Source organism: Pagrus major, chromosome 23 (assembly GCF_040436345.1).
Source record: "Pagrus major chromosome 23, Pma_NU_1.0".
Classification (NCBI taxonomy): domain Eukaryota; kingdom Metazoa; phylum Chordata; class Actinopteri; order Spariformes; family Sparidae; genus Pagrus; species Pagrus major.
The window spans coordinates 22,938,490-22,962,617 of NC_133237.1; the positions used below are offsets into that span (position 1 = coordinate 22,938,490).

Here is a 24,128-nt window from a genome sequence, read left to right on the forward strand (position 1 = left end):
TTGTCGATGCCAAATTTAATGTTGTTAGAAAACAAAGTGCACAATAGCACCACCCAGAGGACTGCTTGCACTCCGTCAGGTCTCTACAAGACAACAGAGCGTGTTTTACCGCGACTGCACCAGCAGGTGGGGCTGCTCACCATGATTAGAAAAGAAAGAAAGCCTTGCCTCATCAGTGATTGTTTAAGATTCAGTCCTTACATTTGACCTCTACAAGGAGAAGAAAAAAAAGCTACAGCTTTGTTTACTGGCTTGCTGCCTAACAGTGACTGAGAGTCAGACTTCTGAATCAATTGATATGAAAACAATCTGACATTTCTGAAAACAAGTAGTCATAAAAGGATGCTACAGATTCTTTAAGGTGGGTAAAACAAATATGTCACATACTGTATATCTGACAGTGTCCTTTGCCTGTCTTTTTAATTAGAAGAGGAATGACATTGTCAGTGACTCTTTCCACTAATGGAGGACTTGTCAGTTTATTGTAATGGCAGGTCTACATCTTCCTCCTACCCGCCTGCTGCTATCACTCCATACCCCCATGCCCACAATGAAGATGCTTGCTGCTGCAGTCATCCCCCCACGGTCGTCTTATTCAGTACCCTTCAGAGCTGCTGCAGGTATTCGGCTGTCCTCTGTGAGATGGCTGATGAATGGCATGGATTGTATAGGAGAAATGTGAAAAATGGAGAGCGAGGAGACGGAGGTAATATTAACCTTGCGTGACAGAGGTTTGGCTGTAGCTGAGCAAGGACGTCTCGGGGATATATGTTTATGCATGGAACAGCAGTCAGAGCAGCGTAAGAGCTCGCAGGAGGCTTGAGTCTGGCCCATACGCACTGCTAATGAAAATAAATGAAGCTCACGCTCTCCATCTCCCCCCTATAGAGGCACGCTTCCATCACAATGCCAAAACTCATCTTTCTCTCTCTGCTGCTCTTTCTCTGTTCCTTGAATTCTAATTTATTGTGCAATGGTGCTTTCCATAATGGATTTGTATATAAATGAAATATAATCATGTTTTTTTTTACTGGCATTCATAGGCACATGCATTCATCTCAAGAAATATGTGTCTAAAAATATTTACCATTTGATCATGAATTAATTGGGTATATATATATTGTGTTTGTGTGACATTGCTGTGTCCTTGTACAGAAAAACCCACCTACCATAAGTGGGCTGAACCCATGCCTGCTTTATCCTTCTGTCCGCACCTTCCCTGCCTGCTTCCTTGCCTTTCTGTTCATCGAAAGCTTTCAATTCCTAGATCGGCACTATTGTTTGAGCGCCCAGCCCCCACGGCAGCAAGAGCCCCCACCACCACCACCATCACTGCTGTGTTACCAAAGAACAAAAGAGAGAGTGTCAGACACCACCCACTAGATCTCTTTCACACCAGAGCCCCCACCTCAGTTCCAGATGGGGTTGCCTTTTTTCAGGGTTTCTCTCAACCCCAAGAGTCCTCCAAAATGGAAGCCCCCACCCCTCCCCCCGGAGCCCACTACTCAGCTGCCCGTCATCCACCTGCTCCGCCGCCACGCGCCCGTGGCCAGGGCACGTCCCCTCTCAATCCCACCCCACCAGGGAGTCCTATTAAAATCATTAACCACTTTTTACTGGGGTCTGCTTCCAGGACATTACTTGCCAGCAGTAAAAACTTTAACAACATTAACTCCTAAAAAGGAAGGACAAACGTACAATCTGTCCTTTGGATAAATAGAAAAAACAATTACTGACAATTGAGAAAAAGATACACATATACCATAATTGTTCAAAAAGATAAATGGTGATTGTTTTCTGCAATATTATTTGACATCATATATTCTGAAAAGAAAAAATAAAGAAATTATTAAACATGTCATTCTGGGTCTTCTCAGGGTCAGCGGCTATTAAAGCAGGAAAGAGGAATTACACCAGACTGAATATCGTAATCAATAATGCTAATTCTAATCTGCATCCTGTGGTGGTGTCCTATGCAAGGGGCAAGCAGATGCTCATTTGTTTGTTTCCCTCAAAGCATCAACATGTAGCATCTCCAAAAGAATCTCTGCCTCGACCTCCACCCCTGTCTTGACCTTTCCCCTCCAGGGACAGAGAGCGAGGTGTAGCAACAGGACACATCTGCTACGAGGCAGCTGTTAAGTCCCCTTATGTTGATCCTACAGTCAGGGTTGGGGAGCTGGTGGAGGGCTAAACGTAATCATTACACACTAGCTTAAAATCTGCTTAATTGCTACAAAACATGCAAACCTACACCTCTTGGTGTTCACCCCTCCTCCAAACATAAAACAGAATATTGAGCTAATCAGATGGAAGAAAAATGTGTTGCATTTCTATCTGTATGCACTGATAAACTGTCATCAAACTAAATGTATCTTGGACAGCAACACATGAGGCTTTGCCACCAGTATGCACAGCCACACTTTCTCCTCTGCCTACATTACACGCATGGATGCATGCTACGCTGTCACTCTCTAACCAAGATTTATGGAAATATTCGCTTCTAGCTCCACTCAGTGCAGTGCACAGTGAACACTGCTATTAGCGCGTTCCATATTTGAATAAATGCAGATATATGCATATAATAGGTTTATTACTTCTTTACAGCACTTGCTTTAGACTTTTACAGGTTCTGTGCTGCAGGAAACGACTAAACCCCCATCACCAGCACCATTACCACCACCCCCATCCCACCATCATCCTCCAGTCCCTAAGGGTTCAAGCACCCAAATCAATTGAAAGAAAGAAGAGTGCACTGTGGTCCTCCCCCTACATCTGTCAGGGAGGGAAAGCAGGAGGGGCCGCACTCATGGGCCGTACAGAGGAACAATATCACTCCATCTGTCACAAACCGTTTCATCTCTGATGGGATGAAATATAGCTCACAAATATATCTACCTCTATATCATCTATGTGTATTAGCTTACTGGTGCCCAAGCCTCTATCAATTCCCAGAAGCATACGCAGTGGCTTTTTGTCTCGTATTACCTTCCTCCCACCAGCCAGCCAGCACTCTCCAACCACCTTGCAAATTATGCTTTTAAGCTAAACAGCACGTTAAAAGAAATTATTCCACTTTACACAGTGAACCAGTTAATGAAAATGAAAGACTACCAAGTAACGAAATTTGCATGTAAAAAGTTCCAGAATGAATGTGCAGAGCAGCAAACCTGAAAGCTTAATGAAAGAGAAAGCACAAATTGTATCTGGAGGAAATACTGAAAAAAAGTAAGATGCAATCTGCTAATAACCAGAGAGCTCTTTCATATTCAAATGGTGCTGCTGCTGTGTTTGGAGGATGGGTGTGGCTGGCTGATTCTTCTTGCCTCCTGAGCTGTCGCGGCTTTGTGACGTCCGCGATCTCATTTGCTCTATCAAATTATGCTATCGGACTGGTCACTGTTCAGTGCCAAGGACGAAATGACAACCCCAACAATACGTCCACAGTGCTGCACACTGATCTCCGACAAAACAAGGTAGCTCAGTAATCTGGTACGCTGTAAGAACAGCACAAAATGGCCAGGCTGTTTACTGGAGGGAGGAATGAAAAACAAAAACCCATATCCCCAGGAGCCATCATGCATCTCTCTGAGCAGCAGGTAGAGCTGCAATCTCAGTCATTCATATTTAATTCCACAAGAGTTTCCGGCCAGACTAATGTGCTATTGATTTCAAGTCTCCTATTACTGAAACAGGGGAGGGCCATGAGGGGGAGAGAGCTGGACTAAAGGGAGTGAGAGCAAGAGATTGAAAGATGAGAGGAGGAAGGATGAAGATGGAGGGGGAAAAAATAGAGTGCAATGGCTAAACCCGTGATTTTCTTCTAGGAGGCATTATCATATTCCATTTGGATAGCTCCGGTTATCTAATAATCTACTCTTTCCCTGTTAAGTTAAAACGGAACAAGAATTCTGCATGAAAGCACAATGAGTACATTTCAGGTTGAGGCAGGAAATGTGTTTTATATTATTTATTGTTCATTACAAGTCAGAGCATCTGAAGATAATCGTGTCACAGTTCATGAAGCTAACAGGAACAGGCATGCTTGCACCTCTTCCATTCGCTCGTTTTGTGTCTGTCACTCGTGTGTTTTTTTCATGTCAGATAGAAAAAAAGGCAGCAGGAAAAGGAGCGAGAGAAAAACAAAGAGAATGTCTAAGAGCTATGTGTATTTAAGGTCTCTCCCTAGATACCGACTCAGACAGGACAAAATGAAAGATTAATAACCATGGCTTTATATCTAAAAAGGTTTTGAGTAAAACATGGTCTCTGTAAAGGAGGTTTGTCCTGGTCCACCCAACCTCAAAGCCACATGAACATACAAAGGTGGCCCGGATAATGTTCTGATTCACACATATTGATATATACCTGTGTGTGATTTTTTTCTTTAATCAAAAGATAAGAATGTGGCACATGAAGATTGCCCGAAAAGGTACATACAAACAAAACACAGATAACTGTTCACTGGGAATTAAACAGGCACATGGAAAGCAGAATATAATCCATAAATAAAAAGATGACAAGAGCGTCTACTTCAGAGAATTCCTCCCACCAGCCTGTCTACTCTAATAATAGCCCAGAGACAACACATCCAGACAGACAGAGAGAGAAAGATATAGAGAAAGAGAGGAGAGAGACGGAGAGAAAGTGCAAGAGTGAAGCCATGAGGGACCTCAAAAGAAAATTGCCAAATAATACATAAAGGGTTGAATTAGGCCGGTTGCCATTATCAACAAATGTCCTTTTTAAAAGAGGCTAATTTAATTTTGGATCCTTTCCTGAAAGCAATAACTGCTTCACTGCTGCTGCCACAAAACCCTGAATTGCCAAGAGCCAGGCCTAGTGGAGAGACCACTGAATTAACCAGACCTGAGGCTGAATCATCCTACCCATCCCCCAGATACACTGTCATAGTGTCACTCTCTCACTCTCCCTCTCTCTCCCCCTCTCTCCTTCTCTCTCTCACACACACAGAGGGCCACTACCTTACCGCAGGGCAATGGCAACAGGCATTCATATTGACGTAATACTATGAGAATAATAATGATGCGAAACAGAAAAGACCAGGCTGAGGAATTCAGTCCTAAAGGGGTTTTGCAATTTACAAAGTTAAGTGTTAATATATATTTACTATTCAGAGTTCAAATACATAATACATTAGTAATTTGCATCCTACTGCCATATTCTTGCTGTTGCTGTATAGACTAAATTGTGAGATTAAAATTAAAGTATACTATGTAAAATGTATGCATTTCTCTGCTCCTTCTACTGTGTTGTCTATGAAATTTTCATACTCAGCTGTATATCGTTCCTCTGTGGGCTGATGAACTTTAAAATCAGTGAACTCATTTCGTAAATGCTTAGAGTTCATCCCTCTGGCACCGACAAGCATTCCATGATATGCTAAGAGAAAAGGAACACTGCAACAAGACTCGTAATCACCACGAGTGGAGGAACCCTTAACAATAGGAAAATAATCAGTAGAATAACAAAAAGCCTTTTAGGCAAAACCAATGCTTGATCCTTTGATTCAGTAATGTACAATAGGCGCTTCAAATGCCCTCTTACCCACATGGAGGATTCAGCTGCAGTGCTACTAACCAGGGCTCTAATGAGGGGCCACAATTAAGCCCATTTATTCACATTAAGTGTGAACTGTAAGTGGGGCTGCAGTCAGTTGACAGACCTGGGTGCCTTTGTGTTACAAGAGCCGCTTTTATTCAGCAAACAAAGACGGAAAAAACACAAGCACCTAATGACCGAATCTCGCTGGCTCTTCTTAGACGTTCATATACACAGGCAGAAACACACAAACACACGTGTGTGCAAGCACACATACACACACACATACTCTTCCTCCTTCTCTAACAAACTGACTCAAAGGCTCCAACGCATCCAGGCTGAGTTGAGTCACTGCTTGACAGAACGGTGGGGGCGGGGTTAAGACAGACTGACAGTGGGGCTCCATCTCTATCCTCTTATTAACGCTTAACGAGTGCTTTCCTCATGCAATATTCATCTCCACTAATATCATCCAAGCTCTGAGCCGAGCTTGCTACTTATGTAAGGCAATTATGTAAAATATCAGACAGGGCCCATGTTCAAAATCTGACTGGAAGAGAGCTACAGGACAATGACAGAAAGAAAAAGAGGGGGTATACGAGAGTGACTGGAAGGTGTGAGAAACAGAGAGAGACATACAGTATGAGGACATTAGATGCTCAAGTGTCCTGTGCTGTATCTTCATCTTAGTATAGACTAACATCCATCCACAGATCCATTGAAGGCAAGTGGTCAGTGTCAATAACGCAAACAATTCTCTCCCTCGCACCAGCACTCCTTACAACCAGAGATGTCTGAGGACTCCTCAAGGTCAGTTAGGGAGAGCAAAGCCGAGAAACTGATTGTTGTTACAAGAGGGCTCACATCAGCACCACTCATTGACAGATGAAAAACACACACAGGAGACATTAGTATTAAACAAAGCACAGCCTCCATTCACCATCTCATTTCCTCACACGAACAGCAACCCTAGACTCGTACACAAATAAACAAACATACACTGATTTACGCACACTTGCACGAACACCCACCCCCCCAGGTCAAGGCCCTATGGGGGTCTGCACAGAAATAGGTCATTTGTCACACATGATGTCCCGGGGCAGGGGATGCATTATAGATGAGCCCAAACAGCATGTCTCAGTGAGCACTCACCACACAGCTAGACACAGGAGGGAGCAGCAGGAGGTGGGCAGTGAGGGATGAGAACTCCTCAGGAAGGGGATGTTGGGATGTTGTAAAGTAAGACAAAAATCACTGTGGGCCACGTTTCTGCTCATAAAGCAAAGACAAGAGATCATTCAGCACAGCCTGATCAGAGCTACAACTGCACCTTTCTCAACTTTTCATTGAATAGACATGAATTAATTCAGGGGGTATCTAATTTGTTATTCTCATGTCTGCACCTGACCCTATAGCTGGCCATCTGCCTTGCATTTGAGAGGTCCAGAAATCATCCACCCATTAATCGTATTATGGATTTAACGCTTTGTTTCTAGCCACAATTCACACCCAATTATTGCATATGTTGTGTCTTTTCCACCCATTGCTTGAATTCTGTGATTGTCAGCTGAGAACGTGGGCTCTTAAAGTCCACAAATCTACACTCAAAATCGCTTTTATTTGCAAAGACAAAGGCCTAAGGAGTGAAGTTGTTTGCTATGGTTTCAAACTGGCCTAAATGGAGAATGAGAGAGAAAGGAAGGGGCTGTGCTGAGGAGGAAGTGAGTGCAAAGTATGGGGAATGAGAGAGACAAGTCTGCTGTCTTCTGCTGCACCCATCTGTTCTGAAAGTGCAGGTGGAGCCCTATTCACTCCGCTCTGCGTGTGTGTGTGAAGAGGGGGGCAGGAAGAAAGGAAGGGCAGCGAGAAAAAGGGAGTGGAGAGATGGAAGGGCATGGATGGAAGAGGGAGGGTGGTGGGGAGGGGGGACTCTTGGTGATCTCTCCTGAAGGGGATAATGGGAGAGGAGCGCATTGCAATGGCTGCCATGTAGTACCCTCCCTGCACAATTAGCCAATCAGCAGCGCGCTCTGCCAGCCAGGAGGATGCATAAAAGAAGAACATTGCAGCAGAGGCACAGAAGGAGACTGCGAGAGGAGCAGGGAATTACACATAAAAACAGCAGAACCAGAACACCCTCCCCTGGACACACCCTGCTGAGGATCACTGCTTCTCTTTTTTTCTGTACCATCGCCCACGCCACTCGGAGAGAACGCTCTCCCATCATCATCATTCAGTAGAAAACCCCTTTCTCCTCATTTTCATCCTATAGAGGACACCTACAATCTCAGAGGGCTGAGATTCCCTGGCGAAGATTGTATTTTTTTCCTTTTTTTCTTTTTTTTTTCTTTTCATTTGGACTGCTGACAGAACATAAGGGCCATATAATATAAAGGCCGAAGAGCACACAGAGACTCAGCATTCAGCTTCAAGACCAGTGCAAAGACGGACCTAGATTTCTTTCATTGTACGTCAAGAATGGTTACTGTACGTATGACTCTATTTCTCTTATATTTGTGAAGGGGAGGTTGTAGCAGCATGCCTACATTGTATCTCAGTGCCTTTATGTTAGATTTGTTATGATCTGCAATGCATGTACACATGTGATGTAGCCATACACAGATTTATTTCATATCTTACTGATTTATCTGTACTGGAGACTAATGTAAATGTAATTAGAGCTCCGTGGCTATGTCCACATGCCAAAACATAGGGGAATTTAGGGATTAGTGTCCTCTGTTTTTGGTCAATATGCGATACCATATTATTATGATAGGACTAGCGATCGATAGAGGCAATTAGCAATCTCATACTGAGTGATGCGCCATGCCGGCTGCGCTCCAGCCTGCAGTCATCATCAGCGATGGATAAAGTCTTTATCCTGCCATTTTAGATAGCACAGCCTTTACGTTTATGTATCGCAGCCACTCCGACTGCCAGCATGTCGCTGCTTTTGGTTATATTTCCGAAATGATGCAGGAGTCAAGATGTAGGAATTCCGCAGGATTACAGTGATGGAGAGGCAGTAAAGCGATGAGGCGGCTCGGTTCAGTGGGGAGGGGGGAGGACTCGCTTTCTTTGCCTCGTACAGCACAAGGATGCTGGAGACGGGTTTCTGAGACAAAACACGATGCCTCGGAGGCTGAGGGCCCATCCAGCAAGGCAGAGGAAAAAAAAGGGTCGAGTCACTCCGGGAGGGGGAGGGGGAGGAGGGAAATTACGCATCCATCGGTTTGCATTGAATCAGACAAAGTCCAAATTCCTCAGGGTTCTCGTTGCGATGCAACCGAGTAAATGGGCTGGAAATCTCTGAGGCCGCGACAGTAAGGACGCGCACGGACATCTCCATTTTAAACGCATTTTCTCCAATTGTATCAGATCGCATACGTACAAGATGGCCATGCTTGCATTGCGCTTGTCGGATAAAAGGAGATGTGAGCGATGATAAATTAGCTTTGCTCTGAGCCGACGGCCGGATTGGGCGTGTCTCTTTGGACTGGAGCACCAAACGAGGGCCTTGAAGCCTCAAAAGGCCCACTCCGCTTTACCTCTTGACATGTATTACGCTTCACAACAGATAGTTCATCTAAGCAGACCAATTAAGACCAGACAGATTTACATGAAATTACAGAAGAGAGGGAATAAACAAGAAATCAGCAGCAGATTGCTGACTGCTGCTCGGTCCAACGAGCACGTGTTGTAAAAACCTGCTTATTAATGTGAAATATAAATAATCCATAAAGTATTTTAGAAGTTTAATTTTGGGGAAACTGCGGGATTATCATGTAGAATTGTAATTATATCCTCAGATGATAAAATGTCTGGCTGCTCAGTGTGAGACTGAATAGTGGGAATACAAAATATATTATTTAACGCATAGAAGGAGGTGATGTGAGAGGTGGAGTTGGTCCTTAAACTATTTTAAAATCTCATTTATTGAATTAAAAATAGTCAGAATCTTGCTCGGAAATATTATGCTCATAAAATGGAGGTGGACAGCACGTTGTTTCACCATCTGTGCGGCTCGAACTGTCCACTTGACACGTTTCAGTGCCAATTTTAGTTTCTCTTTGTTGTACATTACCTATTGTCCCCTGCAGACCTAAACAGAAACCCACCGACGGAGGCTGTGGCTCCCCTCCACATGGTCCGCAGTCCTCCATGCCTGTACCGCAGTGGCAAGCAAATAAAAGCGTTGAGTCAGATAACCTATCCAAGGCACTTACACAATTCAAGGACAAGGGCAGCCGAGGCCCTCACTGTAAACCAGTCCAAGCAGTTGTTGGATGTCAGGTTAAAAATGCAGAATTAAATGTAAATCTTGTTGGCTGATAAAAGGTTAGAGGCCATTTTACAGTATGTCCAAAATACCATCATTAAAAGGCGTCATGTTATGTTATATTACTACAGTTAGGACGTGGCCTGTCTGACTTATAAGAGGCGATAAATGCAATTTTGTTATGTAAGCGGCGATTTGGCTCCTGTTGCCAATAACTTCATGTAATTATCAGCAACACATATAAAGCCTGTTGTGACAAAGAGACACACTACTTTTTCACAAATATGGATAATTTAATCTCATTGCACATGGCACATAAAACTGATCTTCATACTGACTGATAATTTTATGAGTTATGGAAAAAAACATTATTTCTCCGACATTATTTATTCGTGTTAATAATAGAGGCCATTTCGCTTTTTTTTAAATTAAAACCACCACTAAATACAAGAGTAGTAATTCTGTTGGGGAAATGAGCTGATAAATAAATCGGATTGCTGGTTTTTATTTGACCTATCGTGGCGTTTTTGACTTGTGGCTGGCAACTGTAACAGTCATTGTTCCCGGAGAGTCCTGCAGCCCCTGGCCACGACACAAAGCGCCACTGTTTACATTAATATTCATAGTGCTGCCATAGCCTCTGCGAGGGAGACGAGGAGGAACGGGTGGCTCTTTTGTTTGGTCGTTTCAATACGTTTATTCAGCAAAAAGGCGCTCTGGTTCATGAATGCCTGCAGAGCTCACAAGTCTTGCTTTTTTTTTTTTTTTTTTAAAGGGGGGGAACTAAAAAAAGGAAACGTAGAAATCGAGGGATTATATTTTGCATCTGCCATATTTTAATAGCCGTTTTTGTGATTTATTTATAAATTACTCGAGGTAAAGCGTTTTCAAAGTCAACAAAATATAAAATTAAACGACTCGGTGGTGTTTTGCTGGTTTCAGGGGCCTCTGTGGCCTCAAATGAGACCGTCCGAAAGCCACTCCCTTTTTCAGCACGCTGGATAGCGCCCCGCATGCTACAAGGACTTGCAGGACAGATTTGTCTCCCCGAGCCTTTGACGTTGTCTGCTCCCATCTTATCAAAGCAGCACATACTCAGAGAGCTGAAATCTTTTAGAAATCTTTTATTCTTAGTCTGCGGAGCGGAGAATAGGATGGAGCCTCAGTGCATGGCTGACATGAGCTGTGACTCCTGTCGTCCTGTTGTTTTACAGCTGCCACCATGATCCCTTAAGCTGCAGAGAGTGTGGCTAATGCCCTTTGTTTGGGATAATCCTGTAATCTGTGTTATTTAGAAGGCTCATTTACACTTCAGCCTAGCATTCAGTTCTGATTCATCCCTTCCAGAAAGAAAAATCTTTATATAAGGCATCATAATATGGACAGCAGACAAGGTTATATATTTAAAGGATAAATCATTATCTTCATTGTGAAAGCTGTCAGTTGAAAATATCCAGGTGGATTTCTTATGTGTTCGTCTTCATTGATTATTGGGTTTGTCCAGACAAAGACAACTAAAATACATATATTGCAGGCATACAGCCAGTGAATTTAAATCTACACTAAGCCTAAAATTCCCAAACACTTAATCGTTCTGCTGCGACTGCATGCCAAAGCAGAAACCGATGGTGACGTGTTATATCTCACATTCAGGGTGGATTTCTGGTGATTTTAAGTGCATTGTAACATGTAACATGACAAAATCTCACGTTATCAGTTAAAATGGGAAACAATTATTCTTCTGTACATTATAGCCTCCAGTGCTGTGCTGCATTTGGAGCAGAAATAAATTAGGAAAGCTGTTTTACAGGCATCAGAGAACACAGACTGCATTTACATTCAGTCATGTAATGCTTCTGTGTTTTGTAATTTAATTGTGTACAGTGTAGGTGGTACGTGTGCTTGGCAGTGGAGGCAGGGCTCTTGTTTGCGTGCAAGTCTGGGTTCATGTGTTTGGCAGAGGAGGCAGGGCTCTTGTTTGCGTGCAAGTCTGGGACCATGTGTGGGCGATGCTGATGCAGAACATTAAATATTAAGGGAGATCTCACAGAACCCCAAAATAGAAAAAAGCAGTGTGGGACACATATTGCAACCCTAACAACTGGAATCCTTGAGAGTCTTTTACAAGATTTGTATTAATGTGCCGTGTTTCTGTCCTTATTAGATACTTAAACAGAAATATGTTTAGACAGTAACGTCCATGGCCATATTTACACCCAAGACATGGTTACAAGTTTCCCCTGGAGAGAGCGTTTTTATTGTCTCCAGCAGTCGAAAATGTCTGGAGCCTATAGCTGGAGCAAATCTATACTGGGCGTATTGCGATTATTCATGCTACTGTAGGCTTTACTGCAACATCACAATGATTTATTGTGTTTTTACATCATAGTAATTGGGTTACTGCAATCCAAACTAGACTATTTTGTTGTTGTTGTTGTTGCAATACGATATGAAATATGACTTCTCAAAGATGAAACAATTCTCTGTGTTTCTTATCTTTTCTTTTTGTTTCAAATAACTTCAAAGCACGCTGTTTCCCTCTATTTCTGCACGAAAATCTTAATCTTAGTTGCTGCTTGTGTCAGCCAATCTCAGTGCCCATCCCATACTCAGTGGGTCTGTGAATTATATAACTTCACACTGTTCACTGGGGATGTGTGTTCTGCCACGCTGAGGGTTATTTCAGTTGGCAAGTCAAATTTGCCCTAATATGTTTTTCCTTCAAAATGCTTTTGTCATATTTGGGACACATCCAGTGGCTCATATTTCTGTTCGTCAGATGCATCACATCACACAAAAACGTACTAGGTTAATCTTGTAATAAATACAACATAACGGCTTGATTCCACCTTTTTATTCTCAACACGTATGTGTGAATCATATCATAATTCATAATGGCACGAAAAAGAAAGTCAAAAGGCATTTGAGCCGTGCATCAAAATCTTGATGTGATTGCTATCTACGTTGCACTGCCTTTGTGCGCAGACGTGTGTCTGATGTATTTTATTTTTAGTCTGTCTTAACTTCGTCACTGTGCTCCTCTTCCCCTTGTCATTATCAATTTGACTTACTGATATTCCCTGCTTCTGCAAGCATGAAGGAAAAATGTCTGACCTGTATATGTGCTCCTAATAAGCACAGACTGAACCGCACGCTGGGCTTAAAGTAAGGGAGCCATCCAGCCATTAGAAACAATGCAGTCTTTGAGGGGCTGTTACCTGGGCAACCTGAGTGGAGGTGAGGCTCAAAGCAAGACAGCAGGTTACAGAGGCGAGGCAGAAAGGCAGGTTAGACAGACCCATTCGCAGACGAAAGAAAAGGAGAGAACACATGAAATGTCACAAAGATTTGAAGGCACAAATTCATTCTTTTAGTAATATGATGATAACACAGACGCAGAGAACCTATAAATTACTTGAATATAATTAACAAATACTAAAATGAAATCATGCTCACCTCTCTTTTGGAATCAAAATTAAGCTGGTTATGATTTATCAGAGGAAGACAAAAAGCGAGATTGGCTAAATGCTAAATATTTCTGTTATAGTATTTCTCCATCAAGTGAGGAAATTCCCTGAATATAATTTTGAAATAATTCTCAAGGTTCTTTAATTAAGTGCCTTTGTTGCTTTGCACTGCACTGTAAGAACCCAAAAGCTTTAGAGGAGACTCATTTAGCCTTACTGACATTCAAAACACCCACGAGTTAGAGATCTGCAGCAGCTTGAACCTACAATCTGACATAACAATTTACATTTTGGCACTAATGGCACACTGCATTCAAACTGTTTATCTGAACACCTTAGACTTTTGTTTGTGAAAAGGGATAGTGAGCATCAGCACCTGCTGCACAAATACATGAATGGTAATGTAGAGGCTAATTTCAGCTGCATGAGACAACATGGAGAACTCAACTCAAAACATGCATATAATCAAATATGTACTCTGATGAAGTTTAGACATGAAAATGAGGCATGTAAATGATGGTTTCAATTTATGCATTATAAAATAAAAAGATGTCAAATTTAAATAGTTGATATTAAGCCTGAAGCTGTTGCTGTTTTCGGTACATATCCCTTTTATATTAGATATTTTTTCTAATTAAAATACCAATCTGTGCTGCTCCATAACATCAGCATCACTTTTAATAACGACACAGCAATTCATTTAACTCGGGATATTGTTTTCCTTTGTTAGCAATCCATGTAGATTTATAGAAATAATGATCCAGAGACAGAGTGTGAGGAAAAGGAAGTGGAGCAGGAAGTTTTGTTTCTGACCACACAGATGTTCCTTGAGAATCCCCTGTGGATTAAATTAAGCAACACGGTGTACTCCTGAGCAACACAGTAGACACAAACAGTACACTGTGCATTAACCCACACTCTTACTCCACTTACAAAAATAAATATCAGATTAACACAAAGAAACCTTAACAAAGTCAGAAGAACAAACGTTTAATCCTAACTTATTTTTCTACCAGACCGTGATATTCCTCAGCATCAAATCCATTTAACAATGTCACTCTCCCTTTTGTCCGTCATCTTATCCCCTTACTCGCCCAGCCTCACACACCACCATCACTATTATCCATCCCTGTGTAATGATGTAATGGTGTTTGACCCTGGAAGAGAGTGGGGGGAGGGGAGGAGTTAGGAAAAAGGACTGTGACATCTGCAGGACCAGAGGCAGGGAGCGAGAGAGGAGGAAAGATGGGGTGAAAGTGGGGGAGGGGAGATGATAAATTAGACTTTGTATCCATCTCCATTTTTGCAATGCTGATTCCTGACCTTTCCCTCTGACAGTGACAAAGTGGACAGCCTGTCCGTGTGGTTGTGTGTATAGCTTATATGTGTGCATGTATTATATGTTAACTACGAGCACATGCAGATTTATACAGCCACCTTTTGTGTCTCTTTGAGAATTATAAATCTAACTCCACCCTCTTCCTCAGCAGATAATCAGCACCATGGAAACCCAGGTGTCCAACGGTCCAAGCGGAACCAGTCTGCCCAATGGTCCAGTCATTAGCACCAATGGCTCCACAGACGACAGCAAAACCAACCTGATCGTCAACTATCTGCCTCAGAACATGACCCAGGAGGAGTTCAAAAGTTTGTTTGGTAGCATCGGAGAGATCGAGTCTTGCAAGCTAGTCAGAGACAAGATAACAGGTACAACGCTGTCCATGATGGAAAAAAATATTGTAACAACAACTGGTTTTGAGAATCACTGACACCACTACGGCTCTTTCTTTGTCATCAGGTCAGAGTTTGGGATACGGCTTTGTAAACTATGTGGATCCAAATGATGCAGATAAGGCCATCAACACACTCAATGGTCTGAAACTGCAGACTAAAACAATCAAGGTGAGCGGACCTCTCCTCTCTACAATAATCACGCTTCATTTTTTTTTTATTCTTGACAACGTGCTAGACAAAAAGAGAGGAAGTGGAAATTTTGTCAAGGGGGGGTTGTTGAGAGAGGTGGCGGCAGACGTGACAGAGGGAGGGGAGGAAAATGGGGAGGAGGAGGCAGAAGGGAGCGGTGGCTAGAACAAAGAGAGTATGAGAAAGGGTAAAAAGGGAAGGAGAGTGGAGGTCAGAAAGCAAGAGGCGGACAGCATGCAGAGGTTATTGTGATGGAAATGTAATTAGGAAGCCCGACTGTGGTGCACTAGGGTCAGTCCAGGTTACCCCATCTGCCTCCAATCTAGCCTAATTAGGGGGCTTCTTTGTCCCAAAATCAGATGAGGGAAAGAGGGGGCCATATTATTAAACACTACTTCCTCCCATCCCCCCCGACCTGATCAAAGTAGATCAAAGATTGAGACAAACTGCAGGATTGAGAAATCAAATCTCTGAGAGAGCAGAGCAGGTGATCATCCAACAGCTGTCCATGAATGGGGACGCTAATTCTGACTAATGACTGATCAAACAAGCTATATGCAGGAGTACCAGATTTGGTTTGATTGTGGAAGAACACACACACATAAATATATGTATGTAGATTTATTTATAATCTTATCTGACAGTTTGCACATGAGAAATTACTTCTTACCCACGAAGAAAGTGTTGACTGTCTTGGCAGTCATTATGCTATGCTGTTAATCTTATGGTGTGACAACCATGAATGATTTTATGTAGAATCACTGACTAAAATTAACTTCTTTAAATTGTATTCTCAAACTTAAAAAATAACTCCTCTGGTCAATACCATAGTTTTATCTTACTGGTTTTTGGCTTCAATAGAGAGGGGTAAGGCGTTGAGGGAGGGGGCAGCAGTAGAAGGGTAGGGGGTAGCTCTGAGAGCAGAATGCCAATGACGGGATTAGAGGCCATATGGGCTTCAGGCACCATCTGTACTGTGGGAGCGACAGGGAGAGGGTTAATTATAGGGCAGCCTCTGCTCCCCGAACACAGCAACTCCCCCCTGACTCGTCCAGAACACCCTAATCACTGCACCACACAACCCTCCTGCTCATACAGTCTGTCTGTGTACACAATAGACACTGGTGCTTAGTACTGATGGATGAAATCAGAACACCTGTATTCATGTGACAGACAATATAAGAAGTCCTTTCAATTCACATCACAGGTTTCTCTGTGCCTTTGCAATATGCACATTTTATTGCTACAAATATTTATACATTAAATGAACATATATATTTATGGGACAAACACATATGCATACAAACAGCGTGTGTGTATGTGTGCGGACAATATGTTTATAAGTTGTCAAGGATCCCGCAAGTCTTGTGATGCACTTACATTGTTTGCTGTTTGCCAGTGGAGCTGTTCTCCCCCAGAGGATAGAAACAAAGGAAGGAGGCAGGACAGGGAGGGCAGCTCGGCCTATCTCAGACAACACTCACTCTGTCTCTCCATCACACACAAACACAGCACTCCCAACAATGCACTGCACTGGATTATCTATCACACATGTGTTCGCTTGTACCCATAAACACAAAAACAAGAAAATGTGTTACTTTTATCTATTTATTTTACAATCAATCAGATATTTCTCCGCAGTACCAGATGTAAAATGTTCTAAAAAGTAGACCAACAGAAAACCATAAGGGATATAAACACAGACGCACCAAAAATGGCCGTGCACTAATTAAGTCACCAGTGAATTCAGGAAAATACCAACGACCAAGGCTGATGTTTTTCAGTGCAAAACAAAGCTGACACTTGGGCTTGTTAACTGATGATTGGTATCAGTTTGGGTAATGGTTACAGTCATCTCAGTGTGCCTGTGACAGCCTCATTGTGCCTGAGTGTGAGCTTAAAGGCACTGATTAAGTCGACACATAGCAAAAAGACAGTTGGGACTGTGGAGATGGTAAAATCAGTAGGAGTCAAAATGAAGTTGTGTTGGGAACTTGTTGGGAAACTCAGACAAGTGACATCAGATCTTTCTAACATGTTTCTTAAGATAAACTTGTGATTTCGGGGTAAATACATTTAATGTACATACTGATTTATTTAATGTTGATGTTATAGGTATCATATGCCCGGCCAAGCTCGGCTTCTATTCGTGATGCCAACCTTTATGTGAGCGGTCTCCCGAAGACCATGAGCCAGAAGGACATGGAACAGCTGTTCTCCCAATATGGTCGTATCATTACATCCCGCATCCTAGTGGACCAAGTTACAGGTATAGCCTTATTTCACTCCTCATGCTGTCTGCAACATTTCTCTGAATGAAAACATGGTAGGCCACCACTGTCCTTGATGCCAAGGTAGTAACATTGGTCTGTTTTCTTAATCGGAGCAGGCATATCACGAGGAGTGGGTTTCATCCGGTTTGACAAGCGAAACGAAGCAGAGGAGGCCATCAAAGGTCTGAATGGACAGAAGCCTTTGGGTGCTGCCGAACCCATCACTGTCAAGTTTGCCAACAACCCCAGCCAGAAGACAGGCCAGGCCTTACTGACTCAGCTGTACCAGACTGCTGCCCGCCGCTACACGGGGCCCCTGCACCACCAGACTCAGCGTTTCAGGTACTGAACCTTAACCAATGTCACACCACCTATGAGTTAATCAACAGATAGTCTGTAAAAAGCCACTGTTTCAAGACCAAATCACAGGTTGTCCTGCTGTATCTCACTATTTTACAGTGACAATTGTTTAAATGTGTCAATATTTAATTGTTTCAGTATGATATGGAATGTCGTTTTTGAGTCAACAGTCAAATTACAGTCTCTAAAATGTTTTTATACAAGCCTCAACGACACCAGAGATTAGCTAAGAGTAAATATACAAGAAAAATCAGATGACGTGGCACATGCTAAAAACAGTAATATGGTCTACTTTTATAAGGAAAACTGTGTAATCGAAAACATTTAAAAGCCAAAACAAATTTTCTGTCACTACTAACACAACTTATTTGTAAACTGTTACTTTAAGCAATATTATTGCTTTATAGTACAGAAGGAATAGGCAATATTTCTTGTCCCTCCTTCTCACTCTTTTTCTCTGACTTTCTTTTAAACTGCAGCATGATCCCTTCACTTGGAAAGGGTCCAGATCCAAATAACAGCTCAAAACCAATGTAAGAGACCAGTTTTTCCAAATACAATAAAAAATAAAGCTACATAAAAGAATACTACTGAATCTTTAATTTGTGCCTATACTACATAGGCATCATAAAGATTGAAACTGCCAGATGTTGGCCACATCTATACTTGGGTAATTTTGAAGGTTCAAAATTTCATGGTACCTCACAAACAATTGTAGATACCGTCTCAGGTTGGAATGCTCATTTAATCAGTATGGATAATTTTTTTTTTAACCAGTAGATGTAAAATGACCTATGATACAGGATTTGTTGATCGTATATTTAAACTATTAAAGGGGGATCTATTTAGGAGCTTAAACAACAGTGAACAATAAATACCAGCTGAGACGCATATTCACAGGACTATTTTAAAAGGCATCAGTTTGAGGTTGGATGGTTTGGGACTGCGTTGCAGTGAAGGATGCCCTCTGGAGGCCAGCTGGTGAAGGAGCAACTTGTTAACTGAAAGCCCCCCTTCCTTGTAGATCTCATAACTAACTTCTGCATCCCCTTCATTCTCCCTCTTGCGTTGCAGACTCGACAATTTACTAAACGCCAGCTACGGAGTCAAGAGGTAAATGCCAAAGGTGTACTTTCAAAAGCATCCATGCCAAAATAAAACCTCAAACAAAGTGCCTGGAATACCACCTGCTGACTTCATCTCGAAATCAGATATAATGGCCATAATTTTTAATGCCCACTGCCCATTTAACCATGTTACAGAAGCAGCCCAGAAAACAAAATACTACCTGTAATTGCAATAGGCAATGGTGCAGCCTTCTAACAGCAGGGTATTCTGGCATGGCTTTGTTTAACCTTTTCGTTCTTTTGTTTTAATTAATAGAAATAATTTCTATGTATTTATTTATGAACTAACATTGTCAGTTTCAGTTGCTTTAATGTCCCCTTTTTTCACCAGCATGGACATACCAGATTCCGTTTGCGTCTCCTCTGTTTGCTCCAGTTTGTGTATGATTTGATTCCAATTTGCTTTTCATCCCTCTCTAGGTTTCTGTGTTTTGTTCAATACTGTGATTTTCGTTGAACATTGTGATTCATGTGTTTAATTCTTCCAGAGGCTTTGGTCAGCAGAGAAAATGAGAAAATATGCACATTGTGTGGGTGTCTGTGTCTCAGGGCACACAGTGGCATTTTGTATGAAAACAGGTAGTTTGGAGCCACTGTGGTGCCCACACATATTTATCTACTTACTGTACAGCAGAGGGGATGGAGATGGGGTCCCCCGACTCCATACCCGACTACAATCTTTATCATTTCTCACTGAGAAACATGCCCATAAGAAACAGTATAGAGCACTGAATGCTGTGTTGAACTTCAGAATGACACCCATGGTAGTTCTCCTACTCTCTTCCCCAGATTCTCCCCCATCACCATTGACAGCATGACCAGCCTGGCCGGTGTCAACCTTACCGGTCCAACTGGAGCCGGCTGGTGCATCTTTGTATACAACCTGTCCCCTGAGGCAGACGAGAGCGTTCTGTGGCAGCTCTTCGGGCCCTTCGGCGCCGTCACCAACGTCAAGGTCATCCGTGACTTCACCACCAACAAATGTAAGGGCTTTGGCTTTGTCACCATGACCAACTACGATGAGGCCGCCATGGCTATCGCTAGCCTTAATGGCTACCGCCTGGGTGACCGCGTGCTGCAGGTTTCCTTCAAGACCAGCAAGCAGCACAAGGCCTGAGAGAGAGAGGCTGTTGGCACCAGCTCCTTCGACCTGCAGGGAGAGCAACCTGAGCTCCCTGTGCCATCACTCTACATGGGCCTGGACTGAGTCTCTCTCTGACACATTCTCACACAAATTCATGATATATTATCACAAACACAGACATGCAGACACACAAACATGCACACACATAACCAAACATATCCATACACAAGTCAGAGTTTCAAACAAACACACTAGTGGAGTTTTTCTTTTCTCTTTACACAACATGCTAGTCCTTCCCTATATTTGCCTGGATTGAATTAGAAGGGGTACGTAGCTGGTTTGTTGGGTAGGGGCCAGAGCTATCTATTTAGGAGACAGTCTAACGAATGTGACAGAGAATGTGTACTGAGTGCTTTGATTGAATTCAGGCAAATAATGACAACTGATGAACAAAACGATCAAAAATTTAAATGAACGAATATGTGCAATTTACCCAAACTCTTACCCCACCATCTCTCCCATTATCTTGCTGGAGAGGATGTAGTCACTTTTTTACACTTGGGCATTTTGAATCAGCGATTTTTTTAGATCAAAGAAAATGAAATTAAAAAACAGTGTTCTCTTATATACGTCTATTAAAATATAACTATATATTCAATATTTAAGGTGGTTATAATAGCCGAGTATGTAAGCATTTTCTAGAAACTTTGACTACTGTTTCCTGACCTGCATTAGATGGTGCCTAGCGTGAAGGCAGTTTCTCTACCCTGTGTGAGCTTGATAGCTCAGACCCACTCAGATTTAGGCAAACCAATGAATACTGGTCACAGAAAAGAGTAGTCGGAAGGCCATCAGAATCACTCTTTCCCTCACAGTCTCACACCAAACAACACAATAGTACACTTATGTATCACAGAAACACAGTTCAATAACTAGAAGATATATAAATATTTAGTCCACAAAAACAGAAAAAAGTTCCTGTATTTCTTCTAATTTCTCACAAGCAGACTGTCTGTGAACTTAGAGCAGAGTGGCAGTGCTCCCATGGTGACAGCGTTCATTAGCAATTCTCTGGTGGGCGAGAGCAAGTGCGAGGGGAAAACCGTTTCACCATAACACAGCCACATCAAAGAAAAATACCGGTGTTTTTTCACTTTTTGCATCATTTTTCCATTGCACCTGTATTTCACACTATCCAAACAGGCCATTTTACTTTGCATGGCTTTGTCAGCCATGATTTGGTGTGATATCCCTTTAACTGATCTGGTGTCAAGAGGTAAAAAGAAAGACGAACAATTCATATTGCTCTTGCTGACGTGCTTTGATTATGAATGTTACCGGTAATGTCTTCAGATTCACTAAGATAAAAACAAGCAGGGAATTTGATAGCTTGAATATGATTACGATCCAAGCAGCTGCAAAAAGTAACTCTGAAGACAACGTAAAACAACAAACCCGAGGGAATAAACAATGGTCAAGGGAGGTCTGTAGAGAAATAACACAGATGAGCAAAAACTCAAGAGCACCGGTATTATTCTTAAGTCTAGTGCACAGATAGAAGCTTCCAGAGTAAATGAGGTCGGAGTTTTACTACACATGAGCTCTAGACTAACAACATGTATAGAGCAGATTAAGAGGGCTGCAGTTCCAAATGACTGAACATTTAAAACTGACTTAGAGTCAGTCACATGTGTGAGCAATGATATCTGGCAATGTTAAAATTATCACTGATCCTTTGAGGAGAAAGATTACCAGTTCCTCCAGCTTTGCCAAATGCTACTCAGTTTTATTTAAAACCCCTCTATTCTCTTAAAAGCTTCCCAGAAACTTTGAACTCCTGCCCTCTCAAAAGATGACTGTACAACATCAAGCCTGAAAATAAGTGTCATAATTATACTTCTGTTCACAACAGAAAGGAATTTATTTATTTGCTTCAGATCTGTTTGGCACTATCACAAAAATAGCATTTCTCAAAATATCCCCAACCCAATTGCATGGAAATTATTTATGGCACCCTTGATGAAACATTAAGGCCAACCTGTCTAGTTGAAATGTCAGTTTCAGAACAGACTTAAGATTTACCGTGGGGAGAGCTAATGTCTTTCAATATCAAGACATTTGCACATGATTATAGATTAAATAAGGTCAAGTATATTCAAGACATTTTTGCTTTTGCTTTTCTAAATGACGCTGTGTTAGCCAAAGAGGACGATCTCTTTGAAAGGATTACATTAAAGATAAATCTATTTTTATACATACAAAGGAACAAGACCTTGTGCTGAATTTTTACAGATTCTTAAGCTTGGAAAAATTGGGACATCGCATGGCTTTATTTTAAACCCTCTGATCTTTGCAGAGCAAGGGGGAATAAGCATGCGGTGTATGGGTGGGGATTTAGGGAGGGGGCGAAGGAACATTGTATCTCGTACAAACTTAACCGTTGAAGCATATCAGAACAATTGAAACAAACTTAACAAAAACAAATTCGATGTAAAAAAAAAGTGAAATTAAACAGTTGGGGGTATAACCTGACAGACACATCTATACTTTTGAGTGCTTAGACACACTCGCATCTCGTGTCCTGAAGTTGTGTACAGTGTTGCCTAATGATGGTGCAGTGAAGTGAAGTTCTTTGACTTGAGAATCCCAGACAAAGTTGCAGTGAGACCGGCTCATTGCCCAGCTGAAAACTGAATAGCTGCTTGCAAAAAAACAAGGTAAAACGCAGATTCAAACAGTGACGCAGATTCATAATGAACACTGAGCATGATTCTTTATGATTAGATAGATTTGATTTTTGCCAAAGAATTGCTTTGCAAGTCAGTACCAAGAAGGATAAATTAAGACTAACTATATTATTCCCTGAGTAATTGCTGTACAAATCTATGTTATTTATTGAATAAGGACCCTCTACAATTTCAGTTATCATTACTTTTAAATATCTAAGTTGCGCATATCAGTTTGCATTTGTAAATCCTAAAACCATTAAACCAAATGCTAAAATGAAACAGGTGCAAGGAATCCCATTTGCACACATTTCATGAGACACCGAATGATAAAAAAGGCATATCAAAAATAAATTATGACGAATCCGTTCACCTCTTGACAAAGGAAAAATTGTATGCATCCATATAATGTATTTCCCCCAACATTTATATCATCTGCTTTGTCTTGTGACCAATTTAATCCTTTAAAACTGTTAACATTGCACCACTTACTCTGGCATCTTTCGATCTGACTCATACTGTTTCATCCCCCGAAAATACTCTGAATGATTGTTGCTTTTTTGTGTCCCAAGCCGACCACATAAAGAGACTAATCTAGCCATTTCGGGTCGAGCAATTTGCAAGAGATAGCACCGTAGGACTGAGCACTTGGTGAGAACAGTGATAGACGTTAGGAACAACCGAGATAACAGGCCACGTTGAACTGCAGCTGGAGTTGTTTACCCAGCCATGTCCAATGTAGTACAGTCAACCCACAAACCAAACCCCACAGCCCGAAATGACCTTTCATACACTGTCTATACAAAGACCTACATCTACAGTAGAGAGCCAAGGACCATGGCAGGAAACAGTACTACACTGCTTGAGCAACAACAATAATCATTTAAAAAGACAAAAAAACTTTCCTATGGAACAGTAAGTGCAATGTGCTTTGTTTTTATATTGACTGAGAACAAATGATATATATTTTTTAAAAAAGAAATTAAACGTCACACTGAAAAGGTTTGCGGAATAGTGAAAGGAGCAAAAAGTTCAGACAACAACTTTAAAATGAACAGACTCATTAAGAAAATCAAACAAGCAATGAGAGCTCTGATCTATAAATTTCCATAATCACCTCCTCAGCCCCTAATTTGTGCTCTGACCATGCAAGCTCAAACAAACTGCATATTTGGCTGACTTAATAGAGCAATTCTCGATGACCTTGAAAGGAATACTGTCTAATATATCATCAGTTTTAGCCCATGTCAATTTCAAATATCATTTTTTACTGTAATTTATTGATTTCATTTACATATCAAGACTCACTTGTTAAATGAGCGTATTT

The 24,128-nt window shown here is 41.7% G+C and overlaps 1 protein-coding gene across 3 annotated transcripts; it reads left to right on the plus strand.

Moving 5' to 3' along the window:
* The first annotated feature begins 8,040 nt into the window (after nt 1-8,040).
* Nucleotides 8,041-20,108, plus strand: elavl3 (ELAV like neuron-specific RNA binding protein 3). Of its 3 annotated transcripts, XM_073494620.1 has the most exons (7): nt 8,041-8,049; nt 14,799-15,015; nt 15,107-15,210; nt 17,347-17,500; nt 17,618-17,846; nt 18,939-18,977; nt 19,781-20,108. In XM_073494620.1, the coding sequence occupies exons 1-7, from the start codon at nt 8,041-8,043 to the stop codon at nt 20,106-20,108; spliced, it is 1,080 nt and encodes a 359-aa protein (XP_073350721.1). The 3 variants fall into 3 exon arrangements, with proteins under 3 accessions (XP_073350721.1, XP_073350722.1, XP_073350723.1); XM_073494621.1 differs by lacking the exon at nt 18,939-18,977 and having other exon boundaries at nt 17,621-17,846; XM_073494622.1 differs by lacking the exon at nt 8,041-8,049 and having other exon boundaries at nt 14,793-15,015; nt 17,621-17,846.
* Nucleotides 20,109-24,128: the final 4,020 nt, after the last annotated feature.